The sequence below is a fragment of the Sorghum bicolor genome, chromosome 7 (genome assembly GCF_000003195.3).
Source record: "Sorghum bicolor cultivar BTx623 chromosome 7, Sorghum_bicolor_NCBIv3, whole genome shotgun sequence".
Lineage (NCBI taxonomy): Eukaryota > Viridiplantae > Streptophyta > Magnoliopsida > Poales > Poaceae > Sorghum > Sorghum bicolor.
This window is the reverse complement of record NC_012876.2, coordinates 64,799,839-64,817,977: the sequence shown is the minus strand read 5'-3', so window position 1 is coordinate 64,817,977 and position 18,139 is coordinate 64,799,839. Positions and strand designations below refer to the sequence as shown.

The window sequence follows — 18,139 nt, the reverse complement described above, 5'->3', positions numbered from 1 at the left end:
CCAGCGACGACAATTAAAACGAGACAGAGAGAGTATATAGGCAAAATGATTTGCGAACATACCTTGTCCTTTATGGTTCGTGTAGTATAGCTGCTACATGACATTTATATATGGAGTACGGGCAGGGTAGTTAGACTATGGCAGCAGTATATACTACACTTAGGCCTTGTTTAGTTTCCAAAAATTTTCAAGATTCCCCGTCACATCGAATCTTGCGGCACATGCATGAAGCATTAAATATAGACGAAAATAAAAACTAATTATGCAGTTTACCTGTAAATCGCGAGATGAATCTTTTGATCCTAATTAGTCTATGATTAGATAATATTTGCCACAAACAAACGAAAGTGCTACAGTAGCGAAATCCAAAATTTTTCTCAAACTAAACAAGGCCTTAGAAATGGGGTATGGGTAGGGTAGTTAGACTATGAGAGTGGTCAAACAGTAATATTTGAATATAAGGCGTAATATTTTAAAGCATAAGCGTCGTGCTAATAACGCGAAGGTCGCAGGTTCGAGACCTGCATGGGCCAAGTTTTTTCTATTTTTTTACAAAATGATTTTCTGAATTTTTTTTGTTCTATTTTTTTACAAAATGATTTTTTTTTTCTGAAACTTTTTTTGGGTGTCCTTTAATTGCTCCACGTAGACTTTACCGCCGTCACTGACATGGTCGCACCGCACGCACGCCTTTTGCCATGCTCCAAGTAGCAGCTAGCCAGACTGGAATGGAGCAGAGAGCATGGCAGTGGCAAAGGCATGGACTGAACTGAAGGACCGCCGCCGCTTGTGCCATCTCCCATCTGCTATGCTACCATTTACCAGTTCCAGGCACCTACCGCATCATTCATACGTCGGCGGGGACGGGGCGATCGACTGACGCACAGCAAGGTCGTGCTCGTGCGCGCGCCGTCGCATCTCTGCGGCCACTTGCTTTGCCGCCGGCCGGCCGATTAGCTGTTTGTACGGTGCGGACGCGGCCTTGGGTGCCTGCCAACCTGCTGCTGCCATTGCATTGCCCCCCACATCAGGAATTCAGGACCGCCGCCCCTGCCGTGTGTGCGACTGTGTGATGAGATCTTGCAACAGGCCGTTCAAGACAAAGCTGGTAGGCTACTAGGCTGCCAAATCCTCCAAGCCTACGTCCTGACCATAATCCACCGGTGATCGATCGGTCGGTCCATGCATGCATCTCTGCTGGTTGCTGGAGACTGGAGTAGTGTAGTGACTGGTAACTATGACGTTACCACCAAGGGCAATCCTAATGTTAAAAGCTACATATAGTTTCTATACATATTAATTTTTATAGACACTATAATAATATAAATCATGGTTCCAATAGATAATTTTATACACAATATTTTTTTATCCAATCATATTTATTCTCTCTCCATTATTAACCAATCGCATCACTTCATGTCTTCAATTTTGTGTAGATATGATTCCTTTGTTTTCTCTCTTCAATAACTACATTGTCATATCAGCAAAATGTTTAGGTGGCACTACAATTAATGTCTATATAAGCTATGATGATTTCTGCATTGGAAGTGCTCTAAGGCCTTGTTTAGTTCCTAGAAATTTTCAAGAATACCTATCACATCGAATCTTTGGACGCATGTATGGAGCATTAAATATAGATAAAAAAAATAACTAACTGCACAGTTTGCATGTAATTTGCGAGACAAATTTTTTAAGTATACTTAGTTTATAGTTGGATAATAATTGTTAAATACGAGCGAAAGTGCTACCCTAGCCGAACCTAAAAAAATTTGTGAACTAAACAAGACCTAACAGTGACAATGACAGTGATATGGTGATGACAAAGCTAGCTAGGTGCTCCACATCGATACTTTGCTTGTACGAGTAGAGTTGTAGGATAGGATGGATGGTATAATGGGATAACATGATCAGAAATATCGTCTAGCGGATTTTATCAGATGTGGGCAGGCAGAAGAAACATGTTGCACCGTTTGTTTGCTTCTTCCCCTGGCTCCACCGACTACTGGGTTGTTGAAACCCTATGGCATAGGGTTCTCATGCTTCAACCATGGGCAGAGCTCTAGGTGGCATTGTGGTCCATGGACCACCATGAATTTTGGTTCATAGTTAAATTGTAGTAAACCAGCTCTCTAAAACTATGAAGATTATTACATATAATCTGCTTGTTTGCTTGTCTAAAAAGCTATGGTTGAAAAGTACTGTTCGCTAATTTGTTGTGATAGAAAAACATTATTGAATGGCTGGCAGATTCGGCAAATAAGCTCAAGCGAACATGCCTTATATAACATAGGGCTTCAAATAGGTTATTGGATAAATTCTCTTGAGCAAAGCCTATAGGAGATTCACATGGCGCCCGAGATTTGTTTCCTTGAAACTTAGGTCCCTGGTAGCCTTGCCATCCAGAAGAGGTGGCCTGACTATATATATATATACTAGGTTTATGCCCGTGCGTTGCTACGGGATAGCTAAATTTTTATCTTGAAAACATACCTATCGCATGATAAGATAATAATATTTTGAAATTAAACATGGGCATTAAAGTAACATTTAATAAAAAAACTATAGTTCATGAGTATAACACAGTCACAAACACTGCTCTCACGGACACTCCAAAGGACAATAATTTAATCGATGCCCAACACTCCAAAGGATCACAACCCGACACTCCAAAGGATCACAATTCAGAACTGATGTCCTTTTTGATCGAGCTTACAGGTGTATCAAAAAAAAATCTTCTTTGTAGAAAACCAACACCAGATGACATTCATAGAACTATTAGACTAATCCAATAGAGACAAACCTGATTAAGGGCTAAAACAAAAGATAAAACACACACATAACCTGGCCCTGCGGGCACACAGCCGCACATGTCCAGCATGGGTCTTATGTCTATGCTAAAAACCTAAGATAATACAATAAAGAACAACATGGCATATGACAAATAAGCTAATGTTCTAGTCTGGAACTGCAACTATATAGAAAACATATAGAAATTCGTAAGTGACAAAGGGATGGCTTAGCCTTAAATGATATTGTCCAACTAATCGAAGATCAAAACAAGTAGCTAATAATGCTTTGTGCATAAACATATAGCAGTGCCAACACATTACAGATCACATTTGCCAAGTACACAACATTGTCCTCACATAGCTACAACTTATCATCCATTCTGTTCTACTAATTATGGGAGCACACATCAAGTTCTAATTCTCAACTCTCAACTTCCATTCTCACAGCTATCATCCACACGACAAAAATATTCACATAAACACACTGCATTGGAGACATTCTACACTTGAGTCCATACCAAGGCAGGTGAATCTTGCGGCAGTGTCACTTTAGACGACAATGCAGCCCTTGACAAACAATTGGCACATCGCACCACCACGCAGGATTAAAACCCTTCCCCTTCACTTTATCCTTAGTGAAGTAATAAGGCCAACTTTTGTTGGTTGGGGATTTTGAGTTTGCCATGTGAGATCCCAACAATATGAAGGGTTTACATCAACAACTTGAACCTGCATCAAGAATGAGATTGAGTAACATTGTTACCCTCAGTTATCAGACATTATACACTAATAATGCAAATACTAACAGCCAAGAGAGCAATTTGACTATGTGGTGAAATCAGTAGAAGATAATTTTGTTTCTTCTCTAATAAAATGAATCATTCATCAAAGATCCTCAACTTAAGGCCCAAATATACAAATATCCTCAACAGTAGTAATATTTGAAGTTTGACTTTTTTTTACAAGGTGTCAAAAATATATAAATATGATCCATGATAATGACAATATTTTCTACACTTAAGCATCTTATACGTAAGTATAACTTACCAATTAGAATAGAAATCATAAGGTGATATTGTCAATAAGCCCTGAAGCCTCTAAAGAAAGGTCTTCTACTTTTCATTATTCAATACTGATGATTCAAGAGCAAAACTGAATGATGAAAAGGAGAAAAATTATACTGCTATGATCAAGAAAATATGGCTGAATGATGAAAAGCCTCTAAAGAAAACTTTTTCAAGTACAAACCTGAAAGTATGGCTGCATTACATGTTATGCAGAAACCTTCAAAACCCAGTCCATGAGTTATCTAAGCCCCTGAATAAACTGTTTTGAGGCATCATGCACATCGAATTAGCACCACAATTTACTTCATCAGTGGTAAAAAAATTACCAATAACCTAGTCATACATGGCGTCTACTCAATTGAAAACTATGTTAAAAGAGCAGTCAAGAGGGTAGGAAATTTGTCTATAGCCAACAGATCAGAATCGTAACTATACCAACTAAAAGCTGAATCTCAGCTCTACACTAAATCTGATCCTTCTATCTTAGAACCCAGCGTGCAGTCCAATTGCCACACCCTCTCACAATGCTGCCCTTGTCCTCATCCCACATCCACAACACTGGCTGGTCCATCTAGGTGGTGAGCACTTGAGTAGACACTCATTGTCACAAGCTCTTGCTTTTGTTCTTCTCATCGGCATTTCTATTAATATGTCATAAGCAGTGGCCATGACACACGAAAATGAGATTGGCGTGGAGAACTAATGCTTGAGAAGGGATTCTGATCCCCCATGCTCTTATTTCTCGCTTAGCCTCCCAGAACAGCAACCGTTGCACATCTTACATATTAAATCACAAATACTCAAAGATCCCAAGTTTCCAACACATGCATACAAAGAAGCATATAGAAAGGGGCAAAATTAGAGATGGAGAATTCAGAGGGAGAGCTCACCTTTGTCATTATGGATGCACAAGCCAAATCTTTGTTCTGTTCCTTAAAAGCTAGATGCAGCATGTCCAACACAATGCCACACCAAGCATCAAAATTCAGTCAAACATCAAAACTAAGTCTGTTGAAGGACTATGAGGAGGTACCTTATGAATTGTAGTGCAAAATCGTCATCTTGACATGCCTACAATTCAAGGAAGAAACAAACAGGTTATCAAAAAGGAACTGCAAGAAAGCCCCTGCCCCCTAGACAATGGCCAGGTTCAGATCGTGAGGAGGCTCTCTGGTACGGCGATTGCGCCGACATTGAGCAGAAGGCGGCGGTGCTGGCGGCCCTGACGGTGGCGATGGCTGTCGAGGGCGTCGCGAAGTCGGGGGCACCGGGCGGCGAACGAATCTCCGAGATCTTTGCACGGGTCATGCGGGGAGGCGAGGCGGAACCGTGAAAGGCAGGCGGAGTTGCGCGAGGCGTGGCCGGGTGCGGGGGAGCAAGGGCATGGGACACCGCGCCTGTCCCACCTGGCGGCGCAAAAAGTCTTGCGTTTGCATACCACGAAGTCAGGAGAGGGGGAAAAGGAAGGGGGAGCCGTGCGTTTGCATACCACGGTTGCCGCCGGCGGCCTCGGATGCTCGTGGCGTTGGTCCCGACGGCGCTCTCGTCCAGGGAGATGGTGGTGGTCCCGACAGCGATCTCGTCCAGGGATGTGGCGGCAGTCACAACGCACTCGTGGCGGCGGTTGCGACGGCACTCATGGCGGCGGTTGCGACAGCGCTCATGGCAGCGGTTGCGACGACGCTCGATAGCTCGCGGCCATGGCCGAGATCGGGCGTCCAGGGAGGGGATCGGGGCATGGGATTGCGGGGAATCGCGGGATCAGGGCGCGTCTCTTGCGGATCTGAGGGGAGAATGTGTTTGTTGCGGATCGGAGGGGAATGGGGCGCGGTAGAGAAGGGGTAGGGGATCGCAACGATCGGGTGTTTCCAAAAACGGGGACGGGGACGCATGGGAGGGAGAGGCAGGACGAAGGCAAAAGTCGCATCAAAACAATGTCCTCGTCTTTTTAGTTGGGTAGGAGATGCTAGTTTTTGGATCCTTAAGGTCCACGACAAGGTAGATTTATTTTGAACTAGCTTTTTGTTGATATGGAGGAAAGAGAGAGAGCAAAAAAACAACTAGCAAATGGGATACTAGATAGTCTCGCACGGAACCCACCAATAACTCTCTCAAACACAACTATTTTGTTTCTCTACATCGATTTCATTCTTTTCTTTTTATTTATTCGCTCACGTACATGTCAGCTAGCAATCCAAGGAGAGTGTTTAGGACACTTTAGGGTTGACGGTTAGCTATTAAATAGCTAGGGCCTTTCAGTCTGAACTAAGGCCCTGTTTAGTTTTCCACCTAAAATTTTTTCATCCATCCCATCGAATCTTTGGACACATGCATAAAACATTAAATGTACATAAAAAAAATAAACTAATTACACAGTTTGGTTGAAAATCACGAGACGAATCTTTTAAGTCTAGTTACTCCATGATTAGCCTTAAGTGCTACAGTAACCCACATGTACTAATAATAGATTAATTATGCTTAATAGATTTGTCTTGCAGTTTCCTAAAGACTATATAATTTGTTTTTTTATTAATTTCTAAAACCCTTCCCGACATCCTTCCGACACATTCGATATGACATCCAAAAAATTTTCATCCTCAATCTAAACAGGCCCTAATAGTCAGCTACTAGCCTTACCAACCATCCAATGATTTTTGTTGGTTCCCTAGCTAATACAAACAACAGTTGTTAAATCTATGGCATCTAAATGATCCAAAAAAGGTCCTATATGGATAGCCTTGCATGCCAATTTTGTTGGTGTATAAGTCCCTTCACTAAAATAATGTCACGCGAGAAATATAGTTTAGAAAATATTATTGATTTTCTACATAGAATAATTAACCGTGGACAATTAAGCGTCGGCCTTATTTCTCGTAGGTCCCTTTTTATTAATTCTTCGTCTGAGTGTTTTCTTGCGTGCCTACATATATTATTATTGTTATTATGATAAATTTTTTTAATCCATAGAAGTAGTTACTATATATATATATAGTTTATTTATTATTACTAGCAAAATATGCCCGTGCGTTGCTACGGGAGCAAATAGACGTTTGTAGAAAATGAGCACTTTGTTATATTTATTTATGTTTTATCCTTTGTATTAAATTTGACAATTTTTAAGCTTTTAAAACTGACTTTGAAGCAGTCTGTCCATATATAATTTATATACATGCTCTTAGACTTTTTAGAATTTTTATTTCACGCGTAATGGCACCTTATACTCTCTGGTTGAAAGGATTCTAATAAACTTTTGAATTATAATTTCTAAATTTAATTTTTATTTTATATAAATTATATAGGTTTCTGTCAATTTATGCATTGTTCGTGAAAAGACAAGAAGCTAACAATATACTTTTTATTGGTAAGCCGAAGTCTATGTAAATTTTGAGATTGATTTTTACTATGCGTTGCAATGAGAGAAAAACATCAAATAGCCATAGAAAGTTATGATATAATATTACATATCTATTTATATATTTTTTTTATAAAATTTAAAGTCCATAAGTTATTTCATTGATAACCATGACATCTATGGTATTAGATAGTTAATATTTAAAATAATATGTAGCTTAGAGACATATTTATTTAATAATAAAATAGAAGTTAGTCAAACCTTATCTTACTTTAATATTACCTCTTAATATACCTTAGTATTATATTAAAACATGAGAAGTTTGTTGCTAGTTTTATTTTTTATCTAGATTAGGATTCCTATGAAATATGATATATCAGTTAAATGTACGTAGATTATGAACACATAGACTTATAAAGTGTTCATATGAAATAACAACACATTATGCAAAGGTAGTGGAAGCATCATCAAGCATAAATTTAGGTAAATTAGTAAATCAGTGAGGTATATAAGAATTGTGCTAAAACTTTTACCACAAATAAAGCATCACATCAAATAGGCTATCATAAAATTTTCATAATAATTAGAGCAAGATAACTACAATTTCAATTTTATACTAAAAAGCATAGACAAACATCTCCAACAAAAAAATACTAAAATTTGTGATATTTTTTGTTTACTGCATGGATCTAAATATATGGAGCGAATTTTTTTTTTGTAATTTTTAGATTTTTCTATGAATTACTACACATTTATTAATTTTTATATGAGATTTTGCATTGGGAACCCTAGAGAAACTTCTATTATTTTTTTCCTCTTCCAAACAGTCTACCTACGGGCCCAATTTGTGGATGAAGCCGGATAGATTGCGCGCAGATTTGTACTTAAACCTCTATACTTTTTTTTTTATTTTTAACATGCTCTAATATATATAGCAGATTTTGTATTGGGAACCTAGAAAAGGTTTTATTCATTTTTTCTCCTCCACAACGTACCAGGCGCTGTTCTAGACGGAACCGGATATAGGACATGACGAAAGAAAACTTTTGGGCAGACTGAAATTTTCTCTCTTTATAGATAGATATAGTTAGATATGATACTACTTTTTCCCTATGTTTTACATTGTTTTTTATATTTCTCCTCAGCATTCACTTGTTATATGAGTCCACTATGCATCCGTGTCCAGCTTATTCTTTTTCTTTTGGCAATCCTTCGCGTCAGAAAAATGCTAACTTGCTCTTAGCCTTGTCAAGCATCTCACCTCATCTCATTCCTTGCCGTTTTATCTGGTCGGAGAGAGATAGGGATACTACGACGGACATACGGTCACCAGCGCTGCTGAGACAGGACCCACCGTACGTCCCTGGGGGCCCCGCGCACTTTGGAGTCTGGACGGAGTGGAGGGCCGCACGTACCAATCCGGCGTGAAAAATTAAGACCCCTACTTAAAATTTTTTTATCCATCTCATCGAATCTTTGAACACATACATGGAACATTAAATATACATAAAAAAATAAATTAATTACACAGTTTGGTTAAAAATCACGAGACGAATCTTTTAAGCCTAGTTACTTTATGATTAGCCCTAAGTGCTACAGTAACTCACATGTGCTAATGACAGATTAATTATACTTAATAGATTTGTCTTACAGTTTCCTGACGAGCTATGTAATTTACTTTTTTATTACTTTCTAAAAACTCCTCCCGACATCTTTTCGACATATCCGATGTGACTATCAAAAAATTTCCATTTCCATAAACAGGCCCTAAACGTCCCCCGATGACGATCGACGCGCCCCGCCGCGTTTACCCTTTTCCGAGCTGACGTGGCAGGATGGGTCAGCATCGTCCGACTCGGATCGCATGTGGCGGTGATGATTCCGGACGAGTCAGCGCATCCGTGGACGGTGGACACGCCAGCTGCTGGATGTGCTTCCATCCATTGGCTACTCTATCCAGTAATCTAGTCTAGCAGTAGTAATGCATTATGCGTGGCATAGAGATACTCTTCCTTGCACGCCGCTTGATCGACTAGAGGGAATCTATCACCAGTCTCGCGCATGATTAGATTACATTATGCTAATAGCCTCATACTAATGATTGATCACGTGCCCATGAAAGCCATGGGTTTCTTGGAGTTTCGAAAGAGACTACAATAGGAAAAAAAACAAAAAGATAAGTCACACCGAAAACTTTTTTTTTTACTTTTTGTCTAAAGGTAAGGACACGGTGGCATGATATTATCCACACTATATATAGCTTTCAAATCTAGCTGGTGAGCAAGATGTGCGTGACAAATAGCATATTTTTTATGGTTTTATTCATGTAGTCTGATGACAGGTGCTGAGGTGCATACTCGTCATAGTCTTGTATATATGTTTAAATATGATGAGACATGTATGTGCTAATTTATAGAGAAAAATAAATGACTAGCTAAAGAAAGATACTTTTCATCATTGGTTAGTGCATCTCGCTATATGTTAACATATATGACAACACAGAACTAATTAACAAGAAACTTCAGCCCGTGAGGTTTCAAGGGGCATGCTCGGTTTCTTCGGTGGCTTGCCTCACCCTCACCTCGCCTCGCTTGGTCTAACAAGGCTAATCTTGTCAGCTCGAGCAAGCCAAATTGGCCCTTCCTGAATGGAACCAAGGAAAAACCTTGCTTATCTAGGTGATCTTGTCCACCAACCAAACACATGTTTCTCTCAAGTCTCTAGTTTTCTGAGTTAAAACATTAGCCAGCAAAGGATCCAAGCATCGTCTTAGATTGTCTCAACCGTGTATACATTTAACCATCCTCACTTGTAGCTGTTGGTCGCCAAGATACTGAAGCATGTATGTGGGTGTTGTTAGGTTAGCCGTTCCAAACACGGGATGGTTTGTCAACAATTGATTTGATTATTTCATCAAAAAACAACCTATTGATTTAATTTGATTACATTAATTACCTCGATCCACAAGAGTTTTAGTTCTCCTACGACCAAGCTTGTACTCCATGCTCCTCTCCGACTCTAACTACATCACATCAAGCAATAATTTATTAAGGCCTTGTTTAGTTCGCAAAAATTTTTAAGATTCCCCGTCACATCGAATCTTTGGTCGCATGCATGGAGCATTAAATATAGACGAAAATAAAAACTAATTACACAGTTTACCTGTAATTTGTGAGATGAATCTTTTAAGCCTAGTTACTCCATGATTGGACAATGTTTGTCAAATAAAAACGAAAATGCTACAGTAACCAAAACCCAAAAATTTTACAAACTAAACAAGGCCTAAAAATAAAATCAGAGTAAGAACTCAAACTAGTTTCTTCTCGTGGAAAAAGAACTAACAAGTTTCCAATTTGTCACACCAGCACAAAGTTTAGCCTTCACATGCACCGAAGAGCAACAGAGGGGGCCAAGTGCAAAAAATCTCCTATTCCGAGTCCGAGCGCGCCATATATAAGCAGGGAGAGGAGCGCGGCGGAGCCGGAGCCGAAGCCGAAGCCGTGCCCAGCTCTGCTCAGACAAGCGTCGCCGGACCACACCACACAGAGCTCGTCGCCAACTCGAACTCGGCGCTGATAACCCAAGCGCCTCTGCCGGCGCGGATATTCGAATCGAAGGAAGATGACGGTGGGCGCCGGGATCGCCGTCCAGGACGGCAGCCTCCTGGCGCTGGGGGCCAAGGTCCTGCGGGAGGTGCGCCCCAACGTGCTCGTCACGCCCGCCGCCGGCGGAGGCCTCACCAACGGCGCGTTCCTCGGCGTCCGCTCCGCACCCGCCGGCAGCCGCAGCGTCTTCCCCGTCGGCAAGCTCCGGTACGTAATTAATTAATTAAAGCGCGCGGCCGCAGCTCTGCACTCTGCTTGCCTTCTGTTTCGGCCTTTGCCTTTGGGGACGATTCAGATTCACCTCCAATGTTAATGTTAATAATTCCGGACACCACTCTTGTCAGATTTGTGCGCCGAGCTATGCATTATAATCAGTTTTATATTATATCATATACATACATATAAAAGGCAGTAGCTTTACAGTAGATGACTGGTAGTGGTAGTTGATAGTAATTGCTGCGATGCCAAGCTTCAGACGTGCAGTAAAATTCGACATGTTCCTATCACTGTCGTCAGGGGTAAAGCCAAAACTGTTACATTGTTTCAACACATAGTTTTTCTCTTGCTGAAAGGATTCTTCAGATTTTTTGTTTTATTATTAAAAAAAGGGAGAAATGACCCCTTGTCTGGCCAAATCGAAATCTGAATTTCCAATACTAGTATACTACTTAGGATTATTAATATAAAGGAACCATGAGGTTTGAAAGAATTCTGAAGCCACAGTATTCTGCTCTGCTGCAGTGACCAGCGATTCATGTGCACGTTCCGGTTCAAGATGTGGTGGATGACGCAGAGGATGGGCTCATCAGGCCGCGACATCCCCTTCGAGACGCAGTTCCTGATCGTCGAAGGCACCGATGGACTGCAGTCCACCGGCGATGGCACCGGCGAGCAGCCTGTCGTGTACACCATCTTCCTCCCCATATTGGAGGGCTCATTCCGTGCTGTTCTTCAGGGGAACGCTGACGATGAGCTGGAGATTTGCTTAGAGAGCGGTAAGTGGGTAACAGACACCACACCACTGTGAAAGCATCTCTTCTCTGACTTAGTACAGTTGTGTGATGGCCTGATGGGGTATAATAGTATTCTTTCTTGTCATGATTCAGGCGATCCAGATGTGGAATCCTTCGAAGGCTCCCATCTGGTCTTCGTTGGCGCCGGATCGGATCCGTTCGAGGTCATCACAAATTCAGTAAAGTAAGTCAATGCCTTCTCTTCCTTACAATGTCCTCTTATTTTAGTCCATTATCATGCTGCATGTCGTGTTTAGCTTCCAAATTCAATTTCCTCGCTCACGAAACGACATCGATCAACTTGCTGCAGAGTCGTTGAGAGGCACTTGCAGACGTTTTCTCACAGGGAAAAGAAAAAGGTAGTGAGATGTTGCTTGGGGGAAATGGTATCTTAGGTTTGGGTTGCTTTCTGTTATACAGAGTTCTGAAACTTTCAGCTTGCTGCAGATGCCAGACATGCTCAACTGGTTTGGTTGGTGCACATGGGATGCATTCTACACCAATGTCACTGCTCAAGGAGTGAAGAAAGGATTGCAGAGGTATTTAGCATCTCACACATTTTCCAGGATATCAATACGTAAGACAATATCAGTATGCTTAACAAGTACCAATATACCTATATATATTTTTTCCAGCTTTGAGAAAGGTGGGGTTTCTCCTAGATTTGTCATAATTGACGATGGATGGCAGTCGGTCGCTATGGATCCTGTGGGAATCGCTTGCTTATCTGATAACTCAGCCAAGTAAGCAAGCAGTCTAAACATAGTACACTTTGCCAGTCATACCACTTGATTTCTGTACAAAATGTAGAGAGTCAGTTCAGATTCTGAAATTTCCCTATTATGTCTATTAGCTTTGCAAACAGGTTGACTCACATTAAGGAGAACCACAAGTTTCAGAAAAATGGCAGGGAGGGTCACAGGGAAGATGATCCAGCAAAGGGCCTAGCACACATCGTCAATGAAATCAAAGGGAAACATGAGCTGAAGTATGGCACCATGACATTGGATAAGTTGTTCTTATATATTCGTTTATTACAAATTTTGAAAGTCGTCTCTCTGACATGTGTCAAACAACTCAGGTACGTGTATGTATGGCATGCCATTACCGGTTACTGGGGTGGAGTCAGGCCAGGTGTAGCTGGAATGGAGCACTACGAATCAAAGATGCAGCAGCCTGTGTCATCACCAGGGGTTCAGAAAAACGAGCCCTGTGATGCTTTGGACAGCATAACGACCAATGGAATGGGCCTTGTGAACCCTGAGAAAGTATTCAGTTTCTACAATGAACTCCACTCGTATCTTGCATCTGCTGGGATCGACGGGGTCAAGGTAGACGTGCAGAACATCCTTGAGACGCTAGGTGCTGGCCATGGTGGAAGGGTACTGCTAGCTAGAAAGTACCAGCAGGCTCTAGAAGCTTCCGTCGCTAGGAACTTCCCTGACAATGGCATCATATCATGCATGAGCCACAACACTGACAACTTATACAGGTAAATAGCTTATGCTGAAATATCTTAAAAGCTTTGTTTTTTTAGCAAAATACCTTGAAAGCTTTCTTTGGTAGTTAGTGCAATTACCTGAAAATTGTGGTTATTCACATGCTCTTGCTACAGTTCAAAACGGAGCGCGGTGATTAGAGCCTCTGATGATTTCTGGCCGAGAGACCCTGCTTCCCATACCATACACATTGCATCTGTCGCCTATAACACCGTCTTTCTTGGTGAATTCATGCAGCCAGATTGGGACATGTTCCATGTAAGCATCGTCATCCCTAATTCCTTTTCCTGCTCGCGTTGTTCTATGAGTCACTCTTGCATGTGCTGACTGCTGACATGCTTTTTGTTTCCAGAGTGTTCATCCGATGGCTGAATACCATGCTGCAGCTCGAGCGGTTGGTGGTTGTGCCATATATGTGAGGTAAAAAAATAAAAAAAAAAGCCAGGGCAACAACATTGAGTGATTTACATTGTATTGCATTCAATTACATGTACTAACTTAGATGTTTATTCTGCAGTGACAAGCCTGGAAACCATGACTTCAATCTGCTTAAGAAGCTTGTGCTTCCTGATGGATCGATCCTGCGTGCAAAACTCCCTGGGAGACCAACTAGAGATTGCCTCTTCTCAGATCCCGCAAGGGACGGCAAAAGGTTAATTAGCAGTGGACTTCTAGTTCTACCTGTTCCTGTTTACCAATAACTGACTGCTGACACGTTGACACCACACTGAAACCATCTGATGCTTTTTATACAGCATTCTCAAGATATGGAACCTGAACGAACACTCCGGTGTCATTGGCGCCTTCAACTGCCAAGGCGCCGGCTGGTGCCAGGTAGGGAAGAAGAACCTCATCCACGACGAGCAGCCCGGAACAGTGACAGGCGTCATCCGGGCACAGGATGTGGGCTACCTTGCAAAGGTTGCTGATCAGAGCTGGAACGGTGACGTGATCGTGTATTCCCACGTAGGAGGTAAACCCATCATTTTCAATCTCCCTTAGGCCTTGTTTGGATGTAGTGGTATTCACATCAATCCACATGTGTTAAGGTGGATTGGAGTGGAACTTGAACTAAATTTCACTTCAATCCACACCAACACACATGGATTGAAGTGAATACGACAACATCCAAACAAGGCATTATGATGTATGAATCTATGAATCATTGTCAAGCTAGGATACATAGTCAGTGTCAGTCTCGTGACCCTTTCATCTTAACAACCACCTGATCTGTCAGATGAGTGACAAGCAACCTTTGTGTGTTTTTTCAGGGGAGGTGGTGTACCTGCCGAAGAACGCCTCGCTGCCTGTGACGCTGAGATCACGCGAGTACGAGGTGTTCACCGTGGTCCCTCTGAAGCACCTGCCAAACGGCGTCTCCTTCGCGCCGATCGGCCTGGTCGGCATGTTCAACTCCGGTGGCGCGGTGAGGGAGGTGAGGTTCAGTGAGGATGCCGACGTCGAGCTCAAAGTGCGGGGCTCGGGCACGGTCGGCGCTTATTCCTCGACGAGGCCGAGGAGTGTCACCATCGATTCGAAGGCGGTTGGTTTTTGCTACGATGACGCCTGTGGCCAGCTCACCTTTGAGCTTGGCCTCTCCGAACAAGAACTATACTTTTGGACAGTTTCAGTGGGCTACTGATAACTTAGAACAAGTCTGGTATACGTACTTCGATTTATTCAGGGTCATACTTCGATTTATTCAGGGTGTTGTACCTTGTACTGTTAGCTAGCTATTCTGTATACAGAGAAGGTAGCTAAATGCCTGAACCCGCTTGGGAATTGGGAGATGTATTTCAGGTTGAATCGTAGTGTGCCAAGAATTCAAGAGACTGTGCAAGTGTAGTACATTTACAAAGATGAAAAATGGAACTATGAAATAGAAAAGAATTTCAAGTATTATATTTTTTTTCCACTCGAGAAGTATCTCATTTCTATTACGAAAACGGAAATACAGCATTCACCCATTACAGGAAAACAGAGCTAAGAAGCAGCAACACAAAAGACAACACCAGCATAACCTAAACCCTAAAAACAGCCAAATCCAAGAAGAGGCTCTACCAACATCCAGAGAACTGCAGGCGGAGATACAAGACGAAACGAGGATGCTGAAACTAAAGGCTGAACACCTAACAGAACCAGCAACAGCAAAGTTCAAACTCCCTAAAAACAAAAGGCTAACATATCCCACGCTAAGACTTCAAGTATTATATTAAAATTAAAAAAATATTAAGATGAATAGGTCGGTTCTACGCTCTCAGATACTCACTATGACCCAACTCTCCTGCTTGCAATCAGTCTTATGGGCTTCCAATCTGCCTCTCACTAAAGGCCTGTATTCGTCGGTCAGCCAGATTGGCTTCCAAAAGGAAGTGCTTGTGAAATCGTGGACCAGTGAAGTCCAAAAGAATGCTATGTAGTTGAAGCTTTTTACTCACATGCCATTATAAAAGTTGATAATTACCCATAAGCCATTAAAAAAGTTGAGTTCTCATACATACCACTGCTCTAAACTTTTTTTGTCCTTCATACCATTTCTGTCAGATTTGGCTCTAATAGTGTCAAACCGTGAGTGTGAAAAATCAAAAATACCCTCAAGGATGAATATGTAATTATTTTTTTGAGCATCTTAATGACCTCAAATGAAAAAAATTGGAACTACAAAGTTGTAGATCTCGACAATATCTACTCCCTCCGTCTCATCAAGATATAAGACGTGATTTAACTTGGTGCGGTCTTCAAGATCATACTTTAACTGTTAATTTATACTATTATATATAATTTGTGACAACAACAAAAGTATCATTAGAAAGTATTTGTAAAGGCAAATCTAATGTTACCATGATTGTACTATAATTTTTTATATTAATAGACTAATTATTGGTCAAAGATAACAAAGTTTAAATTTGAAATAGGTGTGTGCCTTATATCTTAAAACGGAGGGAGTATAAGTTTTGTATAAAAATTATCTTCATTGAATTCCATAAAAGATATTATTTGATTAATATGTCTTAGAAAAAAAGTATACAAAATCAAATAAAAATATTTTTTATATAATATTGTAGATTTCGATGAGATCTAGGACTTTCTAGTTTTGAGTTTTTTTTCATTTGAGATCGTTAAGACGCTCAAAAAAATTAATTGGATATTTAGACATGAGGGTATTTTCGACTTTTCATACCTGTTAGAGTCAGATATGACAGAAGTTGCATAGAGAGCAAAAGAGTTCGGAGCAGTGGCACCTGTGAGAGCTCAACTTTTTAATGACTTATAAGTAATTACCAACTTTTATAATGACATACATGTAAAAGCCTCTACGTAGTTTGTATATGTGTGTTTTTTGAGGAGGGCAAAGGAAGGAAAGATGTAGATCTATTAACTCATGTCATTTTGGCTGTGACTACAACTGTATATCATCCCAGTTGAGGTGGTTCATGCATTTCATCCCAACAAAATAGAGCACTTTAAATACCACTCACTGTCACCACATTTCTTCGCCTCTCCCTGAATGCGAAATACTTGTATCCATAGCCAGTTTCATAATTACATGAGATATTGAAGACAAACATAAAATGACACAAAATGGTATGACTTGATTCATATTTTAGAGTTGTCTTACTTGTTGAGTACCCGTAGATATAATTTGATGTGACATGTTCAACTCTGGCGGTGCAGTAAGGGAGCTGAAATTCGGCGAGGATACATACATCATTGAGCTCAAAATGCGGAGCTCGGGTACTGTCGGAGCTTATTCCTCGACCAAGGTGAAGAATGTTGTTGTCGATTCAAAGGTGGTCAGTTTCTCCTACAATAATGCCTGTGGTCTCTTCACCTTGGAGTTTGGCCTTAATTGTACTTGTAGACGGTTTCATTGGAGTCCCGAGGTTCATGGTAGCAATGCAGAGAGTTTAGATGAGGTCTCTAAGATGTAGTTCACCATTGAAGGCAGCTGAACCTGCTTGGGAGTTGGAGATGTCATTTCAGCTTGAATCATAATGTGCCAAAAATTTAAGAGATTGTGCAACTGTAGTGCATTTCCAAAGGTGTAAAATGAAACTATAAAATAGAAAATAATCTCAAGTATTATATTAAAAATAAAAGAAATATTAAGAAACATTTTGAACTGGTTGCTTTCTACACTCTCAGTCTCTTAGGCCTTGTTTAGTTTCCACCCAAAAACTTTTCATTCCATCTCGTCGAATGTTTGGACATACGTATGGAGCATTAAATATAGATAAAAAATAATTAATTGCATAATTTGCATGTATCTTGTGAGACGATTTTTCTAAGCCTAATTAGTTTATGATTAGATACTAATTGTTATAGTAACAAATATATTACAATACTAAAAAAACTTTTCTTTTCACAAACTAAACAAAGCTTACTATGGTCCAACTCTTCTGCTTATAATCAGTCTCATGGGCTTGCAATCAGCCTCTCACTAAAGGCCCATATTCGTCGGTCAGCCAATGTCGTGCTAATATCATCTCCAAGAGATTAGTCAAATCATTTTTAAAAGTAAATTTAGCTATTGTTGAAGGAAAAATGTTTCCAAAAAACTCTGTAAATGACTCTTCAAATTTAGTAACTCTCTATTCCACCTTATTCGCTCTCTACTTTTGGATAATCTACCTCACTAGCCATCCTTTACAGAGTCTGTTGGAGTACTCTAATATTTTTTATCAAATCTATTTAGAGAGTAGTTAAATAAGTAAATTTGGCTAGTGTTTTTGGCTAATCTTTTGGAGATGCTCTAAGACAACTAGACAAGTGCTTAAACAAGTGCTTGTGAGATTGTGGATCAATGAAGTCCA

The 18,139-nt window shown here is 40.6% G+C and overlaps 1 protein-coding gene and 1 long non-coding RNA gene across 7 annotated transcripts; one reads left to right on the top strand and one right to left on the bottom strand.

Moving 5' to 3' along the window:
* Positions 3,023 to 5,954, bottom strand: LOC110436848. Of its 5 annotated transcripts, none has more exons than XR_002454708.1 (4): positions 5,346 to 5,954; positions 4,747 to 5,262; positions 4,038 to 4,115; positions 3,023 to 3,518 (listed from the first exon to the last, which is right to left on the bottom strand). It is a non-coding gene; the product is annotated as an uncharacterized LOC110436848 (long non-coding RNA). The 5 variants fall into 5 exon arrangements; XR_002454710.1 differs by having other exon boundaries at positions 4,747 to 4,927; positions 5,346 to 5,936; XR_002454709.1 differs by adding an exon at positions 3,837 to 3,941 and having other exon boundaries at positions 4,747 to 5,934.
* LOC8055227 (probable galactinol--sucrose galactosyltransferase 1) lies at positions 10,671 to 15,236 on the top strand. 2 transcript variants are annotated; one of them, XM_002445908.2, is made up of 13 exons: positions 10,672 to 11,020; positions 11,555 to 11,808; positions 11,920 to 12,010; positions 12,137 to 12,185; positions 12,274 to 12,365; positions 12,462 to 12,569; positions 12,680 to 12,814; positions 12,908 to 13,318; positions 13,442 to 13,583; positions 13,678 to 13,745; positions 13,843 to 13,977; positions 14,081 to 14,298; positions 14,597 to 15,236. In XM_002445908.2, the coding sequence occupies exons 1-13, from the start codon at positions 10,830 to 10,832 to the stop codon at positions 14,965 to 14,967; spliced, it is 2,265 nt and encodes a 754-aa protein (XP_002445953.1). In that variant the 5' UTR covers positions 10,672 to 10,829; the 3' UTR covers positions 14,968 to 15,236. The 2 variants fall into 2 exon arrangements, with proteins under 2 accessions (XP_021319923.1, XP_002445953.1); XM_021464248.1 differs by having other exon boundaries at positions 10,671 to 11,020; positions 12,680 to 13,318.